The following is a 21,325-nucleotide window of genomic DNA, read 5'->3' as shown; positions in this document are numbered from 1 at the left end:
ACATGTAGTGTCTGCTGGACAGGTAGTAGGGTACATTTCAAAAGAAGGCACCGGATGGTCATTTGATCCTTGGTGTAGCTTCACTGCTGGTCAAGCCACATAACAGGTCAAATCACCATCCCGTGACCCCTGGAAATTCACATTAGCACGTATTCAGCTGAAAGTACATGCACAGGTCAAGTGCTTATCGAATACACCCAGATTAAGTGTATTGGAAGTGATTTACTCTCCCTTCCTCCACCTCCATCTACACATTAAGCATAATCAAATGTCAATATTTCTTTTATGTAGTGCGTTTTAGTTCTCTTCTGAGAGAGCCCATGTGCAAATATTTGGCTAAATATTTTGTTAGCGTACAGTGGGCTTAGAGCCCACCCACTGTTTACCATGTTCTGGTTCCATCGTAACTTTCGATGCCTTGATTCTCTTTGGTCAGTGTTGTTGCTTGACCTCTAAAACCCTTCTCTGGGTTGTTGCTTGCCCCTACACCCTTCCTACCCTCTCCATGCTGTTGCTTTCGCACATTGACAAATCCAACAGCGTACACATACGTGATCTATTGACTTTGCCAGTGCTTCTTATCTGTAATTGTGAAGTGCTGAAAATTAACTGTGGGTTTGTTACCTTTCTTCTCAGAACAGATTAAAGATAACATTGTCCTTCTCGAATCTTAATCGGTGACTTGCTGGTTACGCTCACAGCCCAGTTGAGTTGGTTATGCTCACAGCCCAGTAGTACCTGCCTAATCTTTTGAACTCTTGCTCAAGGACTACTAAAATGTCCCCTCACTGCACAAAGGAAAGTTTCTGTTTGCGCTTGATGCAGCTGTATAAACCTGCAGTAAATTAATAGGCATTTTAAGACAATGGCTCCCAACCTGTGGCCCGGGGACCCCTGGAGGTCCATTAAGCCTCCTCAGGGGGTCCGTGATGGCTTAATATCATTTAATTTTCTAACAGATTAATAAAGTGTATATATAAAGTGCCAAAATGTGTAATTGAAAATGTAAACACGTACTGTAAATGTCAAGGAATATGATATCAGAGGCTAAAAATTAAATTAGTATCCTCAGATTGATTCGTCAGAGCAGTGCAGGTGCCTCAAACAGATTATAGTATGGATGGTGTATGGCTTCAACAATTTAGAAAACCTCCAACCCTGCTAGAATTTCTTTAATTTTTTAAAATTTATATTAGTTTGCAAACTAAATAAAATGTGTTATCATTTGTGTATGTGTTTGATTAAATGATTGTTTCTGTATTGTTTCGCGGTTCAAATCATTGACAATGTTTAGGTTGGGGTCCCGCTTCCAGAATGACTCAGTGAGTCCCCGGATTCCAATAATGATTCAGTGGGGGTCCCAAAGTTCCAATAATGATAACGTGGGGGTCCACAGAAATCAAAAGATTGAGAACCGCTGGTTTTAGAGGATTATCCCATTAAGGTAAATGAAGAATGAGCACATTTTTGGAGGGTGATATAGGTTTGAAAGCAGGGGCTTCTGTTAAGTCTATAAAGGAATTTTATTTGTCAGTACGGAGAACACAAGAAAAAAAATGTGTGACACCTGCCAAATGCAGGTGAGTTGACCGGTATGAACAAGCATTGGCAAAGTCAATATGTCTTGCCTGTGCAAGAGCTATTAACTAAGTGTTTTAGCCATGGTGTACACCAGCATGGGTGCTGCTCAGCAAAGCTAAAAGCTGGTAGCGTGGAGGGCAGTGGTGTGGAGTGTGGTTGAGTGAAATGGCAAACAGTGGAGTAGAGTGTTGTAGAGTGGAGTAGCAGGGAGTGTGGTGTATTGTAGTGGCATAGTTTGGAGTCACATGGAGTGGCAAAGAGTAGAGTCCGCTGGACAGGTAGTAGGGTAAATTTCAAAAGAAGGCACTGGGTGGTCATTTGACCCTTGGTGTAACTTCACCACGGGTAAAGCTACATAAGCTACTAGAGTAGAGTGCATTGGCATAGACTGTTGCAGAGTTCAGTGGTGTAGAGTGCAGTGGCATTGAATTCAGCATCGTATAATGCAGCGTCTAGAATGCAGTGGCGTAGATTAGAGTGGTGCATAGTAGACTGCAGTGGTCTGGCCTGGTATCTGCTTGTTCAATGATGGATGCATGTGTGTATGGATACATGTGTGTGTATTTCCTTGTGTGGTCTGTGAATAAGGGTGTACGTGTGTATGTCTATATGTGTTTGTGAGGGGTGGGTGTATGTGTGTGTGCTTGTGAATGTGCATGGGATAGGTGTAAGTGAGTATGTGGGTGCTCTTTTGAGTGGATGGGAGGAAGTGAGTGTGCGCATGTATGCTTGCCCCACTGCTGATCTATATTGTGGGCCGAGTGGCGTAGAGTGGTGCAGAGTGGAGTGGCACAGAGTTGAGCCATGCAGACGGCAGTGGTGCAAAGTGGGGTCGAGTGGCAGAGTAGAGTGACGTAGAGTGCAGAGTAGAGTGGTGCATAGTAAATTAGCATAGAGTGGTACAGAGTAGAGTATAGTGCGTAGAGTGCAGTGACATTGTGGAATAGTGTAGAGTGGAGTAGTGCAGAGTAGAATGGCATAGAGTTCAGTGGTGCAGAGTGAAGTGTTGCAGAGCAGAGTGTCAGAGTGCAGCGGTGTAGAGTGGAGTAGAGTGGCATAGAGAGCAATGGCATAGAGTACAGTAATGCAGAGTAGAGTGGAGTAGAGTGCAGTGTGAGTGCAGTGGCGCAGGCTGGAGTAGAGTGGTGTAGAGTTCAGTGGCTTAGACTAGATTGTTTCAGAGTAGAGTGAAGTAGTGTAGAGTGGAGTGGTGCAGGGTAGAGTGCAGTTGCACAGAGTGGCATAGAGTGTAATGGTGTAAAGTAAAGCAGTGTAGAGTGCAGTGGAATAGAGTGCAGTGGTGCAGAGTAGATTAGCGTGGCGTACAGTGGATTGGCATAGAGTGCAGGGGCCTAGAGTTGAGTGTTACAGAGTAAATTGCATTGCCTTAGAGTGGATTGGCATAGAATGCAGTGGCGTACAGTGCAGTGTTGCAGAGTGGTGTAGAGTACAGTGGAGTTGCGCAGAGTAGATTGGTGTGGCCTAGACTGGAGTGGTGCAGAGTACAGTGGTGTAGACTAGAGTGGCAGAGAGTATATTGGCATAGAGTAGAGTAGTAGAGAGTAGAGTAGAGGGCAGTGGTGTAGAGTGGAGTGGTGTAGTGTAATGTGGAGTGGTACAGAGTAGAGTGCAGTGGTGTGGAGTGGAGTATTCATGGTGTTGTAGCACAGTGCCATTAAAAACAACATATTTTCAACAGAAATGACCATTACATTTGCAGAAACATACAGTTCTACCGTTCTACTAATAAAACTATACAGTTCACAGACGAAATGTTTAGAAATTGCATCAACCAGTGTAATGATTTGTTTTAATCATAATAAAGTAATTGTTTTCAGCACACTTCAGAAATAACAAAAAAAAAAGCTTAATTTGTGTTCCTAATTCTGATGTATTCTAAAATACTTACACAGTTCATTTAAATGTCATGTGCTAGAAGAAAACTCTTCTCTTTCCTACCCCCAATATCCAGCAAGAGTGTCACATAAATCCTCTTAATTTAAAGTCAGAGAAAGAAAAGTAATCAAGCGCCCTTGGAAGACAACACCCGATATTTGACCTTGGTCTTTGAATGCACAGCAAATGTGATGAGATAAGAACAAGATGTACAGGTCTGTTTACAGAAAGGGAGCACTCAGAAGGATACTGTAAATAAGGTTTGGGCAAGTGAAGGTACAAACTCAAGCTGGACAGCCTAAAACAAATAAAGCCAGAAAATGTGGGTTGCAATCCACAAAGCCAATGGCAAGCAACAGGCAGAATGCATTCCTAGGCCAGCTTTCTGAATGACCCCAAAATGTCTTTAGCAAACCAGACAGATGCACTGTCTGGCAGGCCATTTGTAACCACCAGACACTGTCTTCAATGCCAGGTCAGCTCATGTGCTGATAAGACTCCACAGTGAAGGATGGATAGCATACACTTATTGTCTGGACGATTTTCCCATTGAGAACAAAGTAATTAGTCATATGTGTCAGGAACAACAGGCCTTTTGATTCCATTTGAAAAGGTGGTTGCAAATTGTGCACCTACGTTTTGTGAATGAAAGCTGATTTTGCAAAACAGACTATGTGCTAATAGGTTGGTTCACAAAATAATGAATCATAGTAATAGCCCTTTGGTGACCTTCAGATGTTGCCAGGTGCTTGCCTTATGTGTTTTGATTATTGACTCTATAATCTTCCTACTCGTAGACCTGCTCCATACCACTCATCTAATTAGTCTATATGGTTTATTTAATGACAAACTGCGACTGTACGCAAATTAGACCACTGAACGTCCCATCTTATTCCAGTTAACTGAGTACTAAAGGGTGGAATTATCTTCAGATATGAAAAATTTAAACATATTTAAGTTTTCTATTTTCACCTGAGAGCCTTAGTTGCTTTTACCATTCTCTTTGCTGTCTTGACCTCAGCTTTGATGGATGCCCTTCCACATCCAAAGTTATCTTCTCATTGCTGTATTCTGATATTCCCCATAAGATTGCTTCCATTGGTTCTGTAGCTACCCAGGCCTCACCTACCCAGGATGTCCAGTATCCACAGAGGCCCTATCACTATCACTTCAGGATCTTAACCGCATCAGATGCCCCTCTAAATATATCCTGTTGTTGGCAAAGGCTGCTCCCCCACCCACTATCATTCTATCTTGCTTCACCTGCACTGGAAATCCTCAAACCCACATATCACGTTCTGGGCAAAAAATATCCTCTGACCCCACAAGAAGGTTGTCACTGGGTGGCACTCATCTTTAACACATGTTTTAATCCTGCAATGTAGCCTCACCTGCACTGCATCCCATCCCAACCCACAAAATACGGTGCCACTGACAACTCCTTGCTCTGCCACAATCACAGTGATTTGTTTGCTAGCTGAAAAAGACTGATGTGGATATCTTCTCACCTTCAAATTATAACAATGGCTGCCTTGCTTCCCAAATTGAGTTTATGCCTTGCTGTGCCTTATCTTTATTGACTGCACTCTCCCCCTGGAGTGAGCCCGTCACTGGACAGGAACCAATTGTCCTTCCATCCCACATGAGCCTGCCATTGGCTGCACCTTACCTGTACTGAAGACTGCTTGCTGTCATTGATGCTTGGAGAGCTCAGTCCTGAAGCCTGCTGTAGGAGGATCTGTCTCGCCACCTGGAGAGCCTGCAAGAAGAGCCATGAGGAGGAGAGCTGTCAGTGGTCTGGTCTCATAATAGGTCTTTCACCAAACGATCATCCAGCCAGCCCTCAGTCACTCCATTCACACAGCATTATGGTCACATCCCACCTCCATTTCTGTCCTTTGCTGGCTGCTTAGTGGAGTTCCAGCATTTGGAGTTCACTCATGAAATGGCAAACCCCTACAGCTACCAATTCCAAAGTTTAGACTTGAAGGAGGTTTGCCGTCCTTGGCTTTCCATACTTAATTTAAAGGGACAATTATATGAGTAATTAGGGACATGGTAATTTTACATATTTTAACGGCAAATGACATAAATGTCCCTATATAGCATGTAAGAAAGCCTCTAGCACACTGCATGCAGAGCGCTGCTGCTGGAATGGTGCAAATCACTGATAGGGGGAGCTGGTGGGACATTCTAGCACATCCTGTTAGAGCTTAGCTACCAACTGTAACCAATAGGATGCTGGAACTCACCCACATCATCTCCCCTCACCTAAATAATCCCACATCCCTGTTCCCCAATTCCCAAATCTACTGTAGCCCCAGCAATTGGGCCTCCCATAGTTTACATTAGATTTCATATTGCATTACTACTCCGAGTTCAATTGGCGCTGAGCACACTGTACCAACTCACACCACTTTTTGTATTACAGCAGTGCGACATCACTTGTTCCAGCGTTCTGCAGATTTGGAAGCTAAAGAGCGCCCACTACTGTTATTTTAATTCAATATCATCCAGGGCTAGCACGACCGTAGGTAGGTGTCCAGAATTGAGGACGCCTATAGACAAAAGCTATAGGCTCGAGCGTGCTACTCCCTAAGGGGCCCCCCGAATGCAGAGGGCGGGCGAACTTTTTTTGTTTCAGACTATTGACAAGACAGTTTACATAAATGCTGTAAGTGACTGTTACTTAACTCTCATAGATGTAATTAGATAGTGTTTTCTTGTGTATAGAGCCAGGAGAAGTCTAGTTTGCTATAGGTCCTGATGAAGCGTTAGAGGATCTTTCACGACCAATATTACGCGAAACATGTTGACCAGACCCTAGGGGGCAGGTGACAATTTCCCAGTACTCCAGGCTTTCTAAAGTGGTTGAGCATTATTCTCATTTTCCACTTAATTATGTTTTTAATCTTGATCGTAACCCCTCTGGATAGATATTAAACAGAACAAGTTCAGGGGTTTCTAATCAATCTTAATTTTACCACTCTCCTGCCATTCAGAGTGTCTGACCTTCATAATACACGGCAGCCACCCCACATCAAAAAGATCTCCGGCAAAGAGCCCCCGAAAGGGGAGCCCGTCAGACATTGCACCAGCCGGTCTGACGAGGAGCTTCCCGATGATGAAGCATGACACCCTTTCGGGTGTGTGAGGGTTTTAAGCTCCTAAACATTAACTGTTCACCCTAGAGTTAGGAACAGTGTACTTTCATTATTGATTTTAATTCAATAGACAAGCGCTCTTAAAGTAGAGCGGAGTCTACAGGTCGGTATAAAGTGCACATGTTTTATGGAAGAAACGCTGAGCCAGAAACATAGAGTGTGATTTGGGAGATGCAAAGGTAATTGCAGGTAATCCTCCAGGCGACCGGCAGCTTGTGAAAACATTTATAGCTGGTGAGTTGGACTCTCTGCATCCGAGTTGAAGGACCCTAGAAATGCTATAGGAGGTTTACCAAACAGCTTTGTCAAGACAGATACACGTGACTCACCTAGTTGATTTCTTTAGATAAGGAACACCAATAGTGAGTTGGCTTTATGCAGGGAGCTCAAAGAAAGAATCTCAAAGTATTCGCAAATGGAAAAATGTTAATGAAATGGCTACTGGTATCTGCAATGTTAGTAATAAATCATCCCCTAGTTTCTTAATGGTGGCTAGGCATAGGTGGGACAGACTCCAAGGAGTTTTGTATCGATTGTCATTTAGATGGACAGAGGATAATCCCAACTAGAATCACAATTTCCGACTTTTATTTTAACCTGCTTGACATCATCCAGGTATCTATGGCAGAAGACTGACAGCTGGTTAGAATGATGGCTTGCTACTCGGGGTAACTTTAATGTGGACAATCATTCTGCAACGCGGCATTCGGGACTGCTTCTAGTGTATTAGAAAGCATTAGCTCCAGCATGAAATTAACATGACTTCTGTAAGAGTTTTGTAGCTTCCACTATAGATTTGAACGCTGTGCATCATCTCTCCATCCAGTGACATATTTTATTTTTACGAGGGTGGCGTTGATAGCCATGCCTTCAATTACAACCAACGAAGCTGTTGCAAGTCCCACGATGATCCATGCTTTGACACCGCCTTTAAACCATATTGTTTACTTGACACTGCATGTGTACTCATGTAGCAGAGACATAAAATAATATTACTAATAATAATAATGCTTCTCACCTCTGCACTTCAGAAAGCCACTGGGTTGATGTAAATTTGTATTAAATATGAGGCTACAAAGCTAGTGTTCGTTCTTTTGCAGCAAAAACTCTATGACATATGTTGTGGATCAAATTCATAGCGGGATTCTTCCTCCTAAAGTAAAGCAGTAGTAGTAGAAAGGTTTGTCATTCACCATACCGCTGTTTTTTTATGAATAGCAACACAGTAATATGTTGTGAATGTATGGATCAATTTCTATGTCGCTTCTTTGCAACTTTGTTTTAGAAGTACGTTCCCTAAGAAAGCTAATGCTGAAACTTTCTTAGCAGGGTTCCTTAGTGCAAGAATAAGTTGCATTTTGGCAACTTAAAATATGCATAAATGCAGTTTTTGCTGCCCAAACATTTTCTAGATTCACATGCAGTGCATTATTCTGTTATCTAGTAGTTGTGTCTGGAAAAGATTTCAGGAAAAGATAATGGTTTTTTCCCGAGTACTGACAACAAATGGAGCTGCTGTGCTTCCCCCATGATGCCGAGCATAAACCCGCCAAGCTCCAATACAGTCACCATCTTCAAATTATTTTTTTGTCTGTGAGTTGAGAAGCCAATATTTTGATGTCTTTAAGGACAGCATCTGTTATGGAGACAACAAAACCCACACTAGATGGCATCGAACCACTGAGGATTTTTTTTAAATCTGGTCTTCAACCATCGGAGGCCCAGGTCAAACAATTCATCCTTCAAGTATATTTTTATTTCTTGACTGACCCTGTGACACCTTCTTCTTAAATCTAAGCTACAAAGGATAATCCGTTTATCTCTTGCCTAAACTGATACTGGAAATTGGCAAAAAGCAATGCACACACAGTGTTTGAAATTGAAAATTGTATTTATATAGCACACACTACAACTGGTAAGATGTTGAAGAGCTTTGCACACTACTTCAGCACCCAAGATTAGAGATTAGTAGAAGAGTAAGTTTTTTCTTTTCTTTTTTTTATTAGCTGTGTTAGATTTGTGCGTTTCGTAGACTTTAGAGTAGGGATAGGACAACGAGGGGGGGGGGTTAAAAGGGGAAGTAGTTGTTTTTAGGTCGAGCGCCCAAGCTTTTTGACCCATTATAAGTATTGTGGACTTATAACCATGCCCACCTCATGCCCATCACTTTCACTCGTTTGTGGGTTTGCCTTTCAAAAATCACTTGATGTAATTGCTTTTACGTTTGTCCCGCCTTGAGGCTGTTTTGTCATGCCATGCAGACTGCTCCTCTTACATGGATTATTGCACGATTGCCGATATACTTCAGCATGGGAGAACTATTTATTTTGTCTCTCCCCTTCGTGCTGCACAGCAGCCATGGCTTTAAGCAGGGGTGCATGTTTACTCACTTGCTATTCATAGGGAACTGGTGTTCCTCCTAGTATTGGGGGGAAGGGTTTGGGGGCAGGTGATATAGTAATTTTGGACTTAACCCCTAAAGGCTTAAATAGTTGCCTAGTGATGTTGCAGCAGTATGCGGACACATTTTTAAAAAATCAATTCCTCAAAAAGTAAAAATCTATGTTTTCATGGATAAAAAAGTGGTAAGTATGCCAATTATTGGAACTAGTTAAATCTTATACGTTCTTGGGGGAAATTATGTGTAGCAATTTGAATGATACTGTCCACATCCCCAACATTTGTTACTAAGGCATTATCTCAGGCCCAGGAGCTGGGCTTATTCTATAATGCAGTGGGTAGAAGACATTTTTCTCATCTCTTATCTGTTTATCTGGCCAGAATTCCAGACACCTTATTGTATGGAGTAGAGCTAACTGATGTGCCATAATGTTTTTTGTTTTTAAATAAAATGGAAGGGCAGATATTAATAAGACTAATTTTGTGTAACACCTCAGCAGCGGTAGACGCCTTAAGACTGGAATTTGGGAATAAGAGCTCCTTTACGCAAGGTTTTACCCGAATTATTCAGTGGGCCTCCTGTCTTCTGAGAAGTGAAGAGGAAACTTTAAAACATCTCATAGGGAAGAACATTTACGAAGTGAAAAAGGAAAAATATCTGTTCTTTAGAAACTTCAAATTTGCTTTGGACCAATTTGTGTTGGACCAAAGTTTGGTTCCCTCTCTTTTTACTAATCCAATTAAAGGTCTGCCTACAACAAGCTTTGTACGATCTAAGCTTTCGTTTAGACAGTAATGATTGTAGTTATAAAGGGAACCATCAAATAATAATGAATACCATTACTATGAAGGAAGCTCAACCATACATGAGATGGAATATACCTCATGGTGTTAGACAATTTAGGACTCTTCTGCTGTTAAATATCAACTTTTAATGGTATAGATAATCGGATACATGCAATTTTTATCACAATGGTGTCTAAGACTTCAAGCATATTTTATTTATTTGCCCTGCTTTGATACTGCACCGTCTTAAGGTGTTAAGACATATTTTTCTGAAATTGTCTGTGTGAACTAACTCTGAGGCCGTGCACTTCATATATAATCCCCCAGGACAGCTGTGTACCTCTTTCATACACTTTTGCATATATTCACAGTATTAACCGGCATACTTGATCACTGCTCTGTGCGCTCAGCAGGGAGGACAAGGATTGGACGAGCATGTATTCTGTCAGACATGAACGCCACGGTTCATCCCAACCCTAAATTCACACAGCTACATAGGAGCTACTTTTTTGATACTGCACAATGGGTCAGGATATTTGCATATGGGCCACTGGCAGGACCCAAAGGACGATGCCATTATCAATGACAGATGATTGCACCTCTGGCTTCGTATAGGTTTTATCAACTACATATGCCTGCATAAGACTGTTCGCGTACAAGCTGCCTTCTTGCTGTGTCTCTAAAATCTACTGAAGAATGTAAATATGCTCTTAGCTCATTTCTTATACTGCCCTGGGACGTGTTGAAAGATGTCATCTATTTCCTCCTTTTGCTGATGATCTTATCTGCTTAGTAAGTCATTAGTTAGATGTTCTACATTGTGTAGCAACTGCCTTTCAACTTTTTTTTCTGTTATGTCATTCTATCCTTATTAGTCCCTGCTTTAGGATGCTTTAATATTTGCTCTCATTCTTGCATCAAGGAGTCTGCCTCAACATGTCTACACACGAACGTATAAAGTGGATCTGTATTTCTTCTCCACCCTTGGTGTTACTGCCTTAGGTGTATTTTATGAAACATACTTTCCTTGTTTGAGGTATGCTTGGTAACATTGGAAGAAACTGAATTTTCTTTTGTATTGGGTATAATGTCTGCAAAAGTAAGAAGACTGCATCTGTTCTTTTTTAAAGAAGCTCATACAAGTTAAAGTTTATTTTCTATAATTTGCAACTCTGAAGATGCCCACATAAAAGTAAGAAAATTCAAGAACAAGCATTTGCAATGCAGTGTGTTTTATGTTTGCTCGAATTAAAGCTGTTAGCGTTGTAAACTCCTAAACAGACTTTTCTTGCCACATAAATTGAAAATGAAAAGTAAACCAGTTTCACATTAACTAACTGGACTTTTCTTGCCACATAAACTGAAAATGAAAAGTAAAACAGTTTCATATAAGCAAGCTGACGGCCGCCAGGAGCACAGAGCAGACACACAAAAGGAAACAGACGTTCGCTCGCAGTGAAACGTAGCGGCAAAAGTGCAATTATTCATGTAACCTGCAAAAGCACAATTATCCATGTAACCGGCAAAAGTGCAAATATCCATGTAACAGGGTCGATGTCATGCAAAGCGCTGGACTACTGCCCAGCGAGATCACACTGCCTACGAAATAAAGAGAAAAAGTAGTCCAGAAACCATTCCGAAAACATGGAGCCTTGTATGTTTTCAGTAGTTGGCCTGTGCGCTAGAGGGCATGCCCGATGCACGTCTTTCACTAATTAAATCAAGCACATTTTAAAAAGCAAGCCCACAAACCAACCAAATTGATGGGTGTGACATGGACATGATTAAAATCCCACAGAGAGATTACACCAGGGACAGAAAGCTTTGCGCTCAACCCTAAGTTCAAGCATTTGCAATGCAATGGGTCTTGCGTTTACTCAAGTTAAAGTTATTAGCGTTGTAAACTTCTAACGGACTTTTCTTGCCACATAAACTGAAAATTAAAACAGTTTCACATAAGCGAGCCGACTCCCCCAATGAGCGCAAAGCAAACACACACAACGCAACAGAAGTTTACTCGCGGTGAAACGCATCAGCAAAAAAGCAATTAGCCATGTAACCGAAAAAAGTGCAAATATCCATGTAACAGTGTTGATATCATGCAAAGCGCTCTACTATTGCCCAGCGAGATCGGGCTGCCAACCAAATAAAAAGAAAAAATAGTGCAGAAACCACACTGAAAACATGGAGCCTCGTATGTTTTCAGTAGTTGGTCGGTGAGCTCGAGGCGGGCTAAACACCAGAAAAGGCATCACGTATGCATGCCTTACACAAATTAAATCAAGCTAATTTTAAAAGGCAATCCCACAAACCAACCAAACTGATGGGCTTGACAAGCCCACAGAGAGATCACACCAGGGACAGAGCGCTTTGCGCTCGACCCTAAAAATGCATAAATAATGTAACCCATTTAAAAAAAAAAAGGAAAGAGCAATAACATCTTAAAACATGATTCATGCTAAAATTTCAATATAAATTTAAAAAGCATCTTTAAAAGTTGACAATTCGACAGCGGAACATTCAAAGCTGCGGCTGTCTTTTTTTAATGATTGCATTCGAGCGAAGAATGCAAGTTTCACTGTCTTCTTTGGGATCCATTTGACCCATATGAACTGTGGCTGCAAGGCTAGCAAGCGGTCGGCACGAGGATCTATCTGACCCTGTAAAACAGCTTCTGATAACCATGCATCCAATGTGTTTTTTCTAATGAAGAAGGCAGGTTTTTACTGCCTTCTATGAACACAGGGATTTTTCTGAACCTGCTGAAGTGCTGTAGACAACGATGATTCGGTGGAAACATTATGACTATTATTAGTGCCTTTATTGCTCCCCATCCTTGGTGGGAGGTGAGCCTCTACTCTGGTCAAGACCCAATTCATGTGTGTTTCAACATTTCTATAATTAGGCTATGTCTATGACTTGTCCTGTATGTTAAGAGACACTATCCATTAGGGTCAAAACGTCACTAGTACTATCCATTAGGGTCGAAACATCAATAGTACTTATGTGATGGCCCCAAATTCCTCATTTACACAGTGAAGAATGTTCAAATGAAAGCCTAGCTGCTTCTACAGAGAGATCCAAGTTCAAACAGGGACAATGCAAAAGGCTGGAACAGATTTTAAACTATGTCCTCTTTTCTAGTCACTTAATTGTGGTGGATGATTACTTCACTGTTTCACTCACATTTTTGATTGCCGTGTGTGAACCTTTCAATCGGGTGTAACGTGGTATATGAAAATTAATATACTTCGATCATGAAATGTATGTGTGTCTTGTAATTCATTTATTGAATGATTATCCGTTCTGTGTGATTCATTCACTGAATTATTATGATTTGTTGACACACTGCAGGACATTTAAAGTTATACGTGTGTTTTTTCAATAGAACCATTGTAGTTGTATATTGTTTACGTGCGCAGATTCCGAGGAACACAAGGTTACTTACCCCTTTGCAGTTTACAGATTTGCAAACAGTACTAGATCAAGTCAGCGGCACTAGTACCAACAACAGAAAAGAGTACTCACATTTAAGAAACAAGTTCACGTTTGCAAGACATTTCACTATCTTACAGTAAAAGCCGTGATAAAAATGGTTGGAATGATGAGTGTCATGCATTCATTTAATGCAAAATGCCTTCATGTGAAGCTTGGCCATGAATGGCTAACAAACCGATGGTCACAGACACTAAGGGATTGCAAGGATCTAGTGGTTATCACAAATCAGCTACAGAGTTAATCTAGTAGACACAAGGCAATGTGACGAAAGGCACAACATTCAGGGAGTTATCCCAACAGTGACTAAAACAACTGATGCGCCACACACATTTGCATAGCTGAGCAATTTACAAGCTAGAGATTACGGGACATCAGTGGAATCAATCAAACGATTAAATGTGTTGGAAGTAAAAACTGCTTCTCACACTAAAATTCTTTTGAAATCAAATAAAGAGTGCAGACATAGACAACAACACTGTTATGTTTTACAAACACGAGAAGGGCGAACAAAGCCATACATTGTCACAACCAGCTAAGGACATCAGGCAATCAGACATTCAAGATCACATTTCACTGGCGGGACATCATTTACCAGGAGATAATATGTAGAAGGATACAAGTTAAGCAGACAAAGAGACACATCTGGCAAGAGGGAGTTGGATGAGTGTGTTATTAAAAGCATTTTCAAAGTATGTGGCTCCCCAAACATACATCTGTTTACCACCAAAGAAAACCAATGTTCCAAAACATTGCCTCCAGGTTTCAATGCCCACAATCTAATGGGAATAAACTGTCACACAGTTGTTATGGGATGTTTGTTTATGTATGCTTTTCACCAATACCATAGGCACCTCTTGTAATCAACAGGTGCAGGGCCTCACACATGATAGTGATAGCACCCTCGCAGGCTGGAGAGCTGTGGTATTTTAATTTCATGACAAAGTGGCACCAACAACTGAGGTGAATACTTGTCTTCTCATAATTAATAATAAGGGGAATGGGAAAATCTATCACCTATTGCCAAATACCTAGAACTTAGCAGAGGGGCTACAAAGATGTATGATACGACAAGGAAATAAGCCAGCGACATAGAAGTGTCATGTAACAAAATGGTTTTGTTTTATTAACTGGTGGAAAAACAATAGATATGAAAAACAAAAAATGCAGGAAACAAGCACCATTCAATAATTAACGTATCTGACAGTAAGCTATCTGTCATATGCATCACTAAAGGTATATTTATATGAAGTCGCTTCATACACAGGAGTGTCAGTGGCAAACAGCTTTTAAATACGCTTGAAATGTGCTAAAAGGATATATTGTCCTACGGACAGGTGCTACATCAACATCTATGTTAAAAATTGTATTGGCAAGTCTTATGAAACGGCCATTTAATCATATGCAAAAGCAAGTATAAAGCATTTCAAAATAGTATTTTAACTGCTATTACTTCCTAATGTAGAGTTGTTGCAATTTAGGGTGTAGCAGTAGAAGAACCTTCCTGACAAAATAAGGATACGTACAAACCCAAAAAATAATTCCCAAGGTAGAATATAACTTTTATGCCAATCAGTCAACCGAGCTGCCATCTTTTTTCCAAAAGCCAAACACACCTGCCTGCACGGTTTAAAATGCATTGGATGTTAGGAAAACTACAATGTTCTGGAGACAGGAGACAAAACCGGGAAGGAAACACAACCATGTTTTGTCACATACTCAACCAAGGTGAGACGAAAGCTGCTAGCTACTAAGGGAACTATAGGTAGATGGACTGTGCAAACAATTCAGGTGAGCTATTGCATGTGGGAAAGTATGGAGATAAAGCCATGGCTGCAAGTTCCAAGAAAGAGGGGAGCAAGGTTAGCATCCATTGGCAACGTATCCATCAATACAATTTGCTCAGCAGAGAGATGGTCATTTTTTACTAATGTTCACTAAGCACTACTGTGTAGATGGATAGCTCCAAAAAGAAGCTCAAGTCTGTTTATCACCACTCACACTTTACTCCCTCTCCATAAGGGAGTGTTATGCTACATAAGCTACCCGGAGTATCTGAAGCTAGAATAGGTTCACCCTATTAAAGAAGCCAGATAGTACCTGACTCAGCAATTTTAAAGGTTCAAACGTTTCTAAATTTATATGTGACCCTCACGCCTCAACAGCGTTGAGGGTGGGTGGTGCGTAAAAACAGGGACAAAGTAAACAAAAATAATAATAGATTTTATACTTTAGACAGAGAAAGTGTAATACAAGTAAAACAAAAGGAGACTATTTACTCTGGCATTGTGGACATACGTTTAACACCCTGATGAGTCTGGCTCCACCGATGCTCATCATTCAAATCAAAGAAACTTTATTTATTCCCAAGAACGTTTCTTAACGTAATGCCTGGATGACAGAACGCACAGCATGTGAGTCTAGAAGAGTTTCAAGCTGTAAATTATTATTACAATCACATAACTAGTTGTGCACTCTCTCTCATACAGTGCTAGCATTAGCAATTGTATTTTTACTATAGTACTGCACAAGAGCAACAAAGGTGTATGAGTTCCCAGAACTCTTAATCTCTCTGTGTACTCTATCAGTGTTCTTCTAGTGACCAAATGTTTGTATCACATAAAAACAGGAGGCAAGCTTAGGAAATTAGTTTGTGTGGGTTCTACAAATTACCTTATGCTTTGTGAATGTGTATAAAGGGCTGTTCATTTTGAAAGACTGTAATTCAGCGAGTCCCCCAAGTGTCACTATTAGGAAAGCCACAATGAAAGGCAAGTCTTAGAGTGTACATTCACTCTTCTGTGGGCATTTACGTCATATGATGGAGATGGCAGTTCAGTAACACGTTATGCTTGTTATACTTCATGTGAACCACTAATGCAGCCACACATATAACAGAGGCCTATGCTAGCCTTTTCCATTTACTAAGTGTTGTAGATGTTTTGCTGTTGTTCTTATACATTTATAGTGGTGAATGTTTTTCCTCAGACACCAAAAAAAGCAAAGCAGTTCCACTTTTATGTGTAGCTGTTAGACCTGGCAGCTCTTGGCGTGGTTTCCCTGTACCTTTTGCTTTTGACCTCCTGTTTTTGGATCCTGTACTGTAATTCGTTTTTGCTTTGCTAGATGCTCTGGGCACTATACCACTGCTAACCAGTGCTAAAGTGCAAACGCTCTCTGTCTAAATTGTATTGGTGATAGGTTTATCCATGACTGGCATATCTGATTTACTGGTAAGTCCCTAGTAAAGTGCACCAGCGGTGCCCAGGGCCTGTAAATCAAATGCTACTAGTGGGCCTGCAGCATTGTGTGCCATCCTCTTGAGTGGCCATATTAACTTGTCTCAGACCTGCCACTTCAGTGTCTGTGTGGGCAGTTTGGAACTACTAGTTCAAACTGGCACACGTACCCAACTGCCAGGCCCAAACGTTTCCTTTTCCTGCATATGTCACTCCTAAGATAGGCCAAAGGAACCCCTATGGGCAGGGTGCAGTGGATTTTAAAGGTAAGACATGTACTGATATGTTTTACATCTCCTGATAGTGAAGTACTGCCAAATTCGTATTTTACTATTGCCACGCTTCTCTCTCCCATGAGTTAACATGGGAATTGCCTTTAAATACCTCTTGTGCAGTTTCCCATTGGGAACAAATAGAGATATGGAATTTGGGGTCTCAACTCCCAATTTAAATATACATATTTTGGTAAAGTTGTTTTTTAGATTGTCTGTTTGAAAATGCCACTTTTAGAAAGTGGGCACTTTCTTGCATAACCATTTTGTGCATCTGCCTGGCACCTGAATACATGTCTGGGCCAGACTGACAGTTGGGCTGTTTGTGAATTCACTCTACACAGTCACACAAAGGGAGCTGAGTTGTGTGTCCTGCATATCCTGATGAGTCTTCCTGGGGTAAAGTGGAGAGAGGAGCTCACACTTGCACCTAAATAGGGCTGCGCCTGCCCTTACACAAGGCAGTCTCCAACCTCCCCCTAGTGTGTGTCTGGGGCAGGGCAAGGAGGAGGCAGGGTCTTGTGCACTACAAAGACTTTCTTTTGAAGTTGCCTACTTCAAAGGCAGAAATGAGTATAGGTATTGGACTGCTGAACCCACAACTTTAGATTACTTCTGGATCAAGAGGAACCTCTGCCAAGGAGAAGAGCTTGATTCTTGAGGAGGACCTGCCACCCTGCCTGTTGCTTTGCTGTGCGGCCTGCTGCTGCTTCTGCCTTAAGAGGTAAAGGACTGGGCTTTGCTTCCTGAAATCCTGCTTGTGAAGTTTCTCGAAGGGCTTGGACTGAACTTGCCCCCTGTTCTGAAGTTTCAGGGCCATCAAAGACTTCCTCTGCCAGCACCTGGGCTCTCCTGCTGATACTCCTACCCTGCCAAGTGGTACCACATCCAGTCCCTGGTCCCTTGAAACGAAAAGCTGGTGAACCTAAGGTGAAAATCCACACATCAGAGTCGTGCGGCAGAAAAATCAACAGCACGTCTGCACCATGGCTCAAAAACTGATACACCACCGGTGAAATCGACGCATAGCCAGTTCATCGCGGATTAATCGCAGCTTTGAGTCTGAATTTTCCATGCATTGTCCCAGGGCGTCAAAATCTTCAACATCACCGCATGGACACGAGGCTGCTTGTCTGGAAACCGACGCATCCCTTCCCTGTGAAAAAAGAATTGATGCATAGCTTACCTGGCGGAGAAAGAATCGACGCACAGCCTCACTTGTAAGTAAGGAATCAACGCATTGCTTGCTTTTTCGATGCATGCTCGCCCCTGCTGCTTTATTTTTGATGTATACCAGGTACTTTGTACTAAAACAATGCATCCATTGAGACTCTTCTTACTTTAAAAATGTATATCTCTTTTTGTGTATGCTGGATTTTTGTCATTTTGGTCTTGTTTGATTTAGATAAATATTGGCTATTTTACTAAACTGGTGTGGGGCCCTTTTGTGGTGTTTTCACTGTGTTACTCTGTGTGTTTGTACAAATACTTTACACATTGCCTCTGAGATAAGCCTGACTGCTTGTGCCAAGATACCAAGGGGGTGAGCAAGGGTTATCTGAGCTGTGTATCTCCCTTACCCTGACTAGAGTGACGGTCCCTACTTGTACAGGGTGTAAACTGACTGCCAACTAGAGACCCCATTTCTAACAGCAGTATAATCTAGTTGTCAGACATTTGGCTTCATTAAGCAACTCCACAAACCATTGAGGTAGATATAAGTATCCAACTTACATAATCTTAACACCAGATGGGTATGTTCAAAGATCTGGGCTATGGATGCAGTGGGCTAGCATGAAACATTAGCAACCCCCCCCAAGTGTAGATAAAAGGGCACCAGGACAAACATTGGTACTACGCATATCTTTTGTCAGTATGTAGCTACTGACAGTAACAATGGGAGGACCTAAATCTTACAGCAGAAGAAATGACACAGGATGAACCTTACCCCAGGGTGAACCTATTATTTGTTATGTAGGAAATGTATTAAAAAAGTAATTCTGTATGGCATGGTACACAGTTGTGAGAGGCGACAGCGCTAGAGGGTTTCGGAAGGTCTCACCTCATTAACATAGCACAACTAGGTGACATTTGGTCTGGAGCCCATATACGTTCCTTCCATGAACGTCAGGACAGGTATACACTTCTTCCCAATCCTACAAATAACTAGAGCTGCAACACGCACTTCACACAAACATGTCCCGCAAGGTCTCCTCTCCTGAATTCAGCCCTCTGGCGGTTAGACTCCTGATAAGCCTGTTGGGTTAAGGGGGCATCTTCCAGATCTATTTGTACTCTGGTGCTTAACACCTCTTGTACACTGGACCAACTTAGAGCCCGCTGGGAGGGTTGGCTGAGTCCCCTACAGGATGTCAACTGGCAAGATACCATAACAGCCCCTAGTGTTATAACGATATTGTCCAGGCTCCACTTAGTTCAGACCTACTACCTTCACTGTGCCTACCACACGCCTACCAGATTACACTGGGCAGGCCTTCTTCCGGATCCCATCTGTCCCTACTGTCCCCATACCCCTGCCAACTTTTATTACATGGTGTGGTTGTGTCTGGCGATTCAGAATTACTGGACTGCTATAACGCAGGACTTGAATTATGTGTTGGGTTGAGAGATGCACCTTTCATCTTTGCTGTTGCTACTTGGGGTTCTGGAGGGCTCTGGAGGCTCGAGGGCGAACAAGGTGTTCCTGGGCATAGCCAAAAGGGTGGCAAAGCGGGACATAGCAGATCGCTGGAAAGCTACCCCTACCCCTATAATGAGGCAGTGGCGAAGAAATATGGACTCGTGTTCACAATAAGCGAGACCTGTGTACAAAGCTAGGGGCTGTCCTGCGAAGCATGGACCCCTCTGGGGGCAGTTGTTGGGGCAACTGTTATGAGGTATATGTTTCACTCTACTTCTTGATTGTATCTCTTCCCTGGCTACTTGTCCTGTGGTGCTTTGCACGGTCATCTTATGTCATAACTGATACATACCTTTTGGTACATTTTCTCTCTACAGAATTCAATAAAATTGGTTATCGAAACAAAATGTAATTCTGCAGCAGGGTTCATGTTTTTCTAGATATCCGACGTTTTTAAATGTCCAGCCCTCCAACAAAGAGTCCTTCTAAAGTTTGGCAATGTCTTTCTTAGCTACCAGGAGACCCATCGACAACATTTGTTATTGTTTGCTTTAAAAATCAACAGTAATATGTATGAGGGTGATTTAAGCATCCCAGGGAAGCAGCCAGCCCAATCTCCAAACCAAAGATAAAGCAACCCCTCCGAAAAGGGGGCAATCTTATCACAATTCTAGACTGTATGTTTAGTGTCTCCTTTTTGTGTCAGCCATCACACACAAAGTGGGGAGTCCACCCCTCCCATCTTCCACAATCTGTTCTGTGTAAAATAAACATGATGCAAGTATTTTAGTTGTATAAATCTGAACTATGATGCTATTGCTGACTCCTGTGGAGATGCACATGCTTCATCATAAGAGAGATGTCCCAAGTCTTGTTCTCATGCCTCACATAGTTAAGCAAAGGGGTCTGGAGTGTTAACCACTAGTGAACGGTAATTCTGTGATATTATATGATCTGTCCGTTTCTCAGTCAAGATCCTGGCATTCACCAGACTGGAGTCCCGGAGCTCCACCAGGCCAGCAAAGTACGGTGTGAGTGCATGACAGAGTTGTAAGTAACAGGAGAACTGGCTACAGTGAAGGTCATATTCCTTCTGTTGGTCAGCAAATTATTTCATCACTACATCGGACATGCCACCCAGTTTAGAGATGCCAATGACATCCCACTTTTTGAAACCCTGCAGTTCTGTCACCTGAAGAAGCCACTGCCCGCCCATAACAGGGTTTCCTTTGTTACCTTATGTGTTTAATCCAAAGCCCTAGCTGTATCTTCCTAGTCCTGGAATAACACTAGTGGCTGGAGGGAGAGGAAGATGAGTCAACTCACCATACAGTAAATGAGTTATCTGTGTAAGATATTTTTGCAGTACCAAAACAATAATAGTTGAAATGCAAAACAATAAGAACTCCAAACTGAATTACAGATAGAGTACAATTTAATAACCAAAATGAAAAAAAAAGAGGGGGCGCTGGAGATAAAAAATAAATAAAGTGCAAATAGGAATTGCGCCAAGAAGCACGAAGTGTCAATGATAGACAGTTGTTGCAGGAGACTGGGACCATGGCACAATTTGTGGATGGCTGCGATGGAGAGCATGGCAGATACACCAACCAGGTTTGTCCTGGTAAAAGATTTTCCCTTCTGACATAGTTCTTTCAGTCCCAATCCACCACAAGAGTACCCTTTTAAAGCCCACCAGGACCTCAAGGGAGGCACTTTAACACTCACAGGGTGTCAGGCAGAGGCCAACAGTTGGGTCTAGTCCAGGTCCCGTTATCACAGGTCAGTTGAAGGAAAGGTCTCTTATAGCTTGTTGCATGCTTGCAGCTTGAACAGGAAGGGGGTCAGCCT

At 42.0% G+C, this 21,325-nt stretch overlaps 1 protein-coding gene across 3 annotated transcripts in view; it reads right to left on the bottom strand.

The window, feature by feature from the left end:
- Positions 1–21,325, bottom strand: part of FOXP4 (forkhead box P4) — a 288,966-nt gene that overhangs the window by 139,681 nt on the left and 127,960 nt on the right. For all 3 annotated transcript variants that reach the window (XM_069238402.1, XM_069238400.1, XM_069238401.1), the window contains exon 3: positions 5,147–5,236. In XM_069238402.1, the coding sequence (XP_069094503.1) occupies positions 5,147–5,236 (90 nt within the window). The remainder of the gene's footprint in view (positions 1–5,146; positions 5,237–21,325) is intronic.

This window comes from Pleurodeles waltl, chromosome 6 (genome assembly GCF_031143425.1).
Source record: "Pleurodeles waltl isolate 20211129_DDA chromosome 6, aPleWal1.hap1.20221129, whole genome shotgun sequence".
In the NCBI taxonomy this organism is placed as follows: Eukaryota; Metazoa; Chordata; class Amphibia; order Caudata; family Salamandridae; genus Pleurodeles; species Pleurodeles waltl.
Note: the sequence above shows the minus strand (reverse complement) of the source record. Positions and strands in the feature narration are given on the sequence as shown.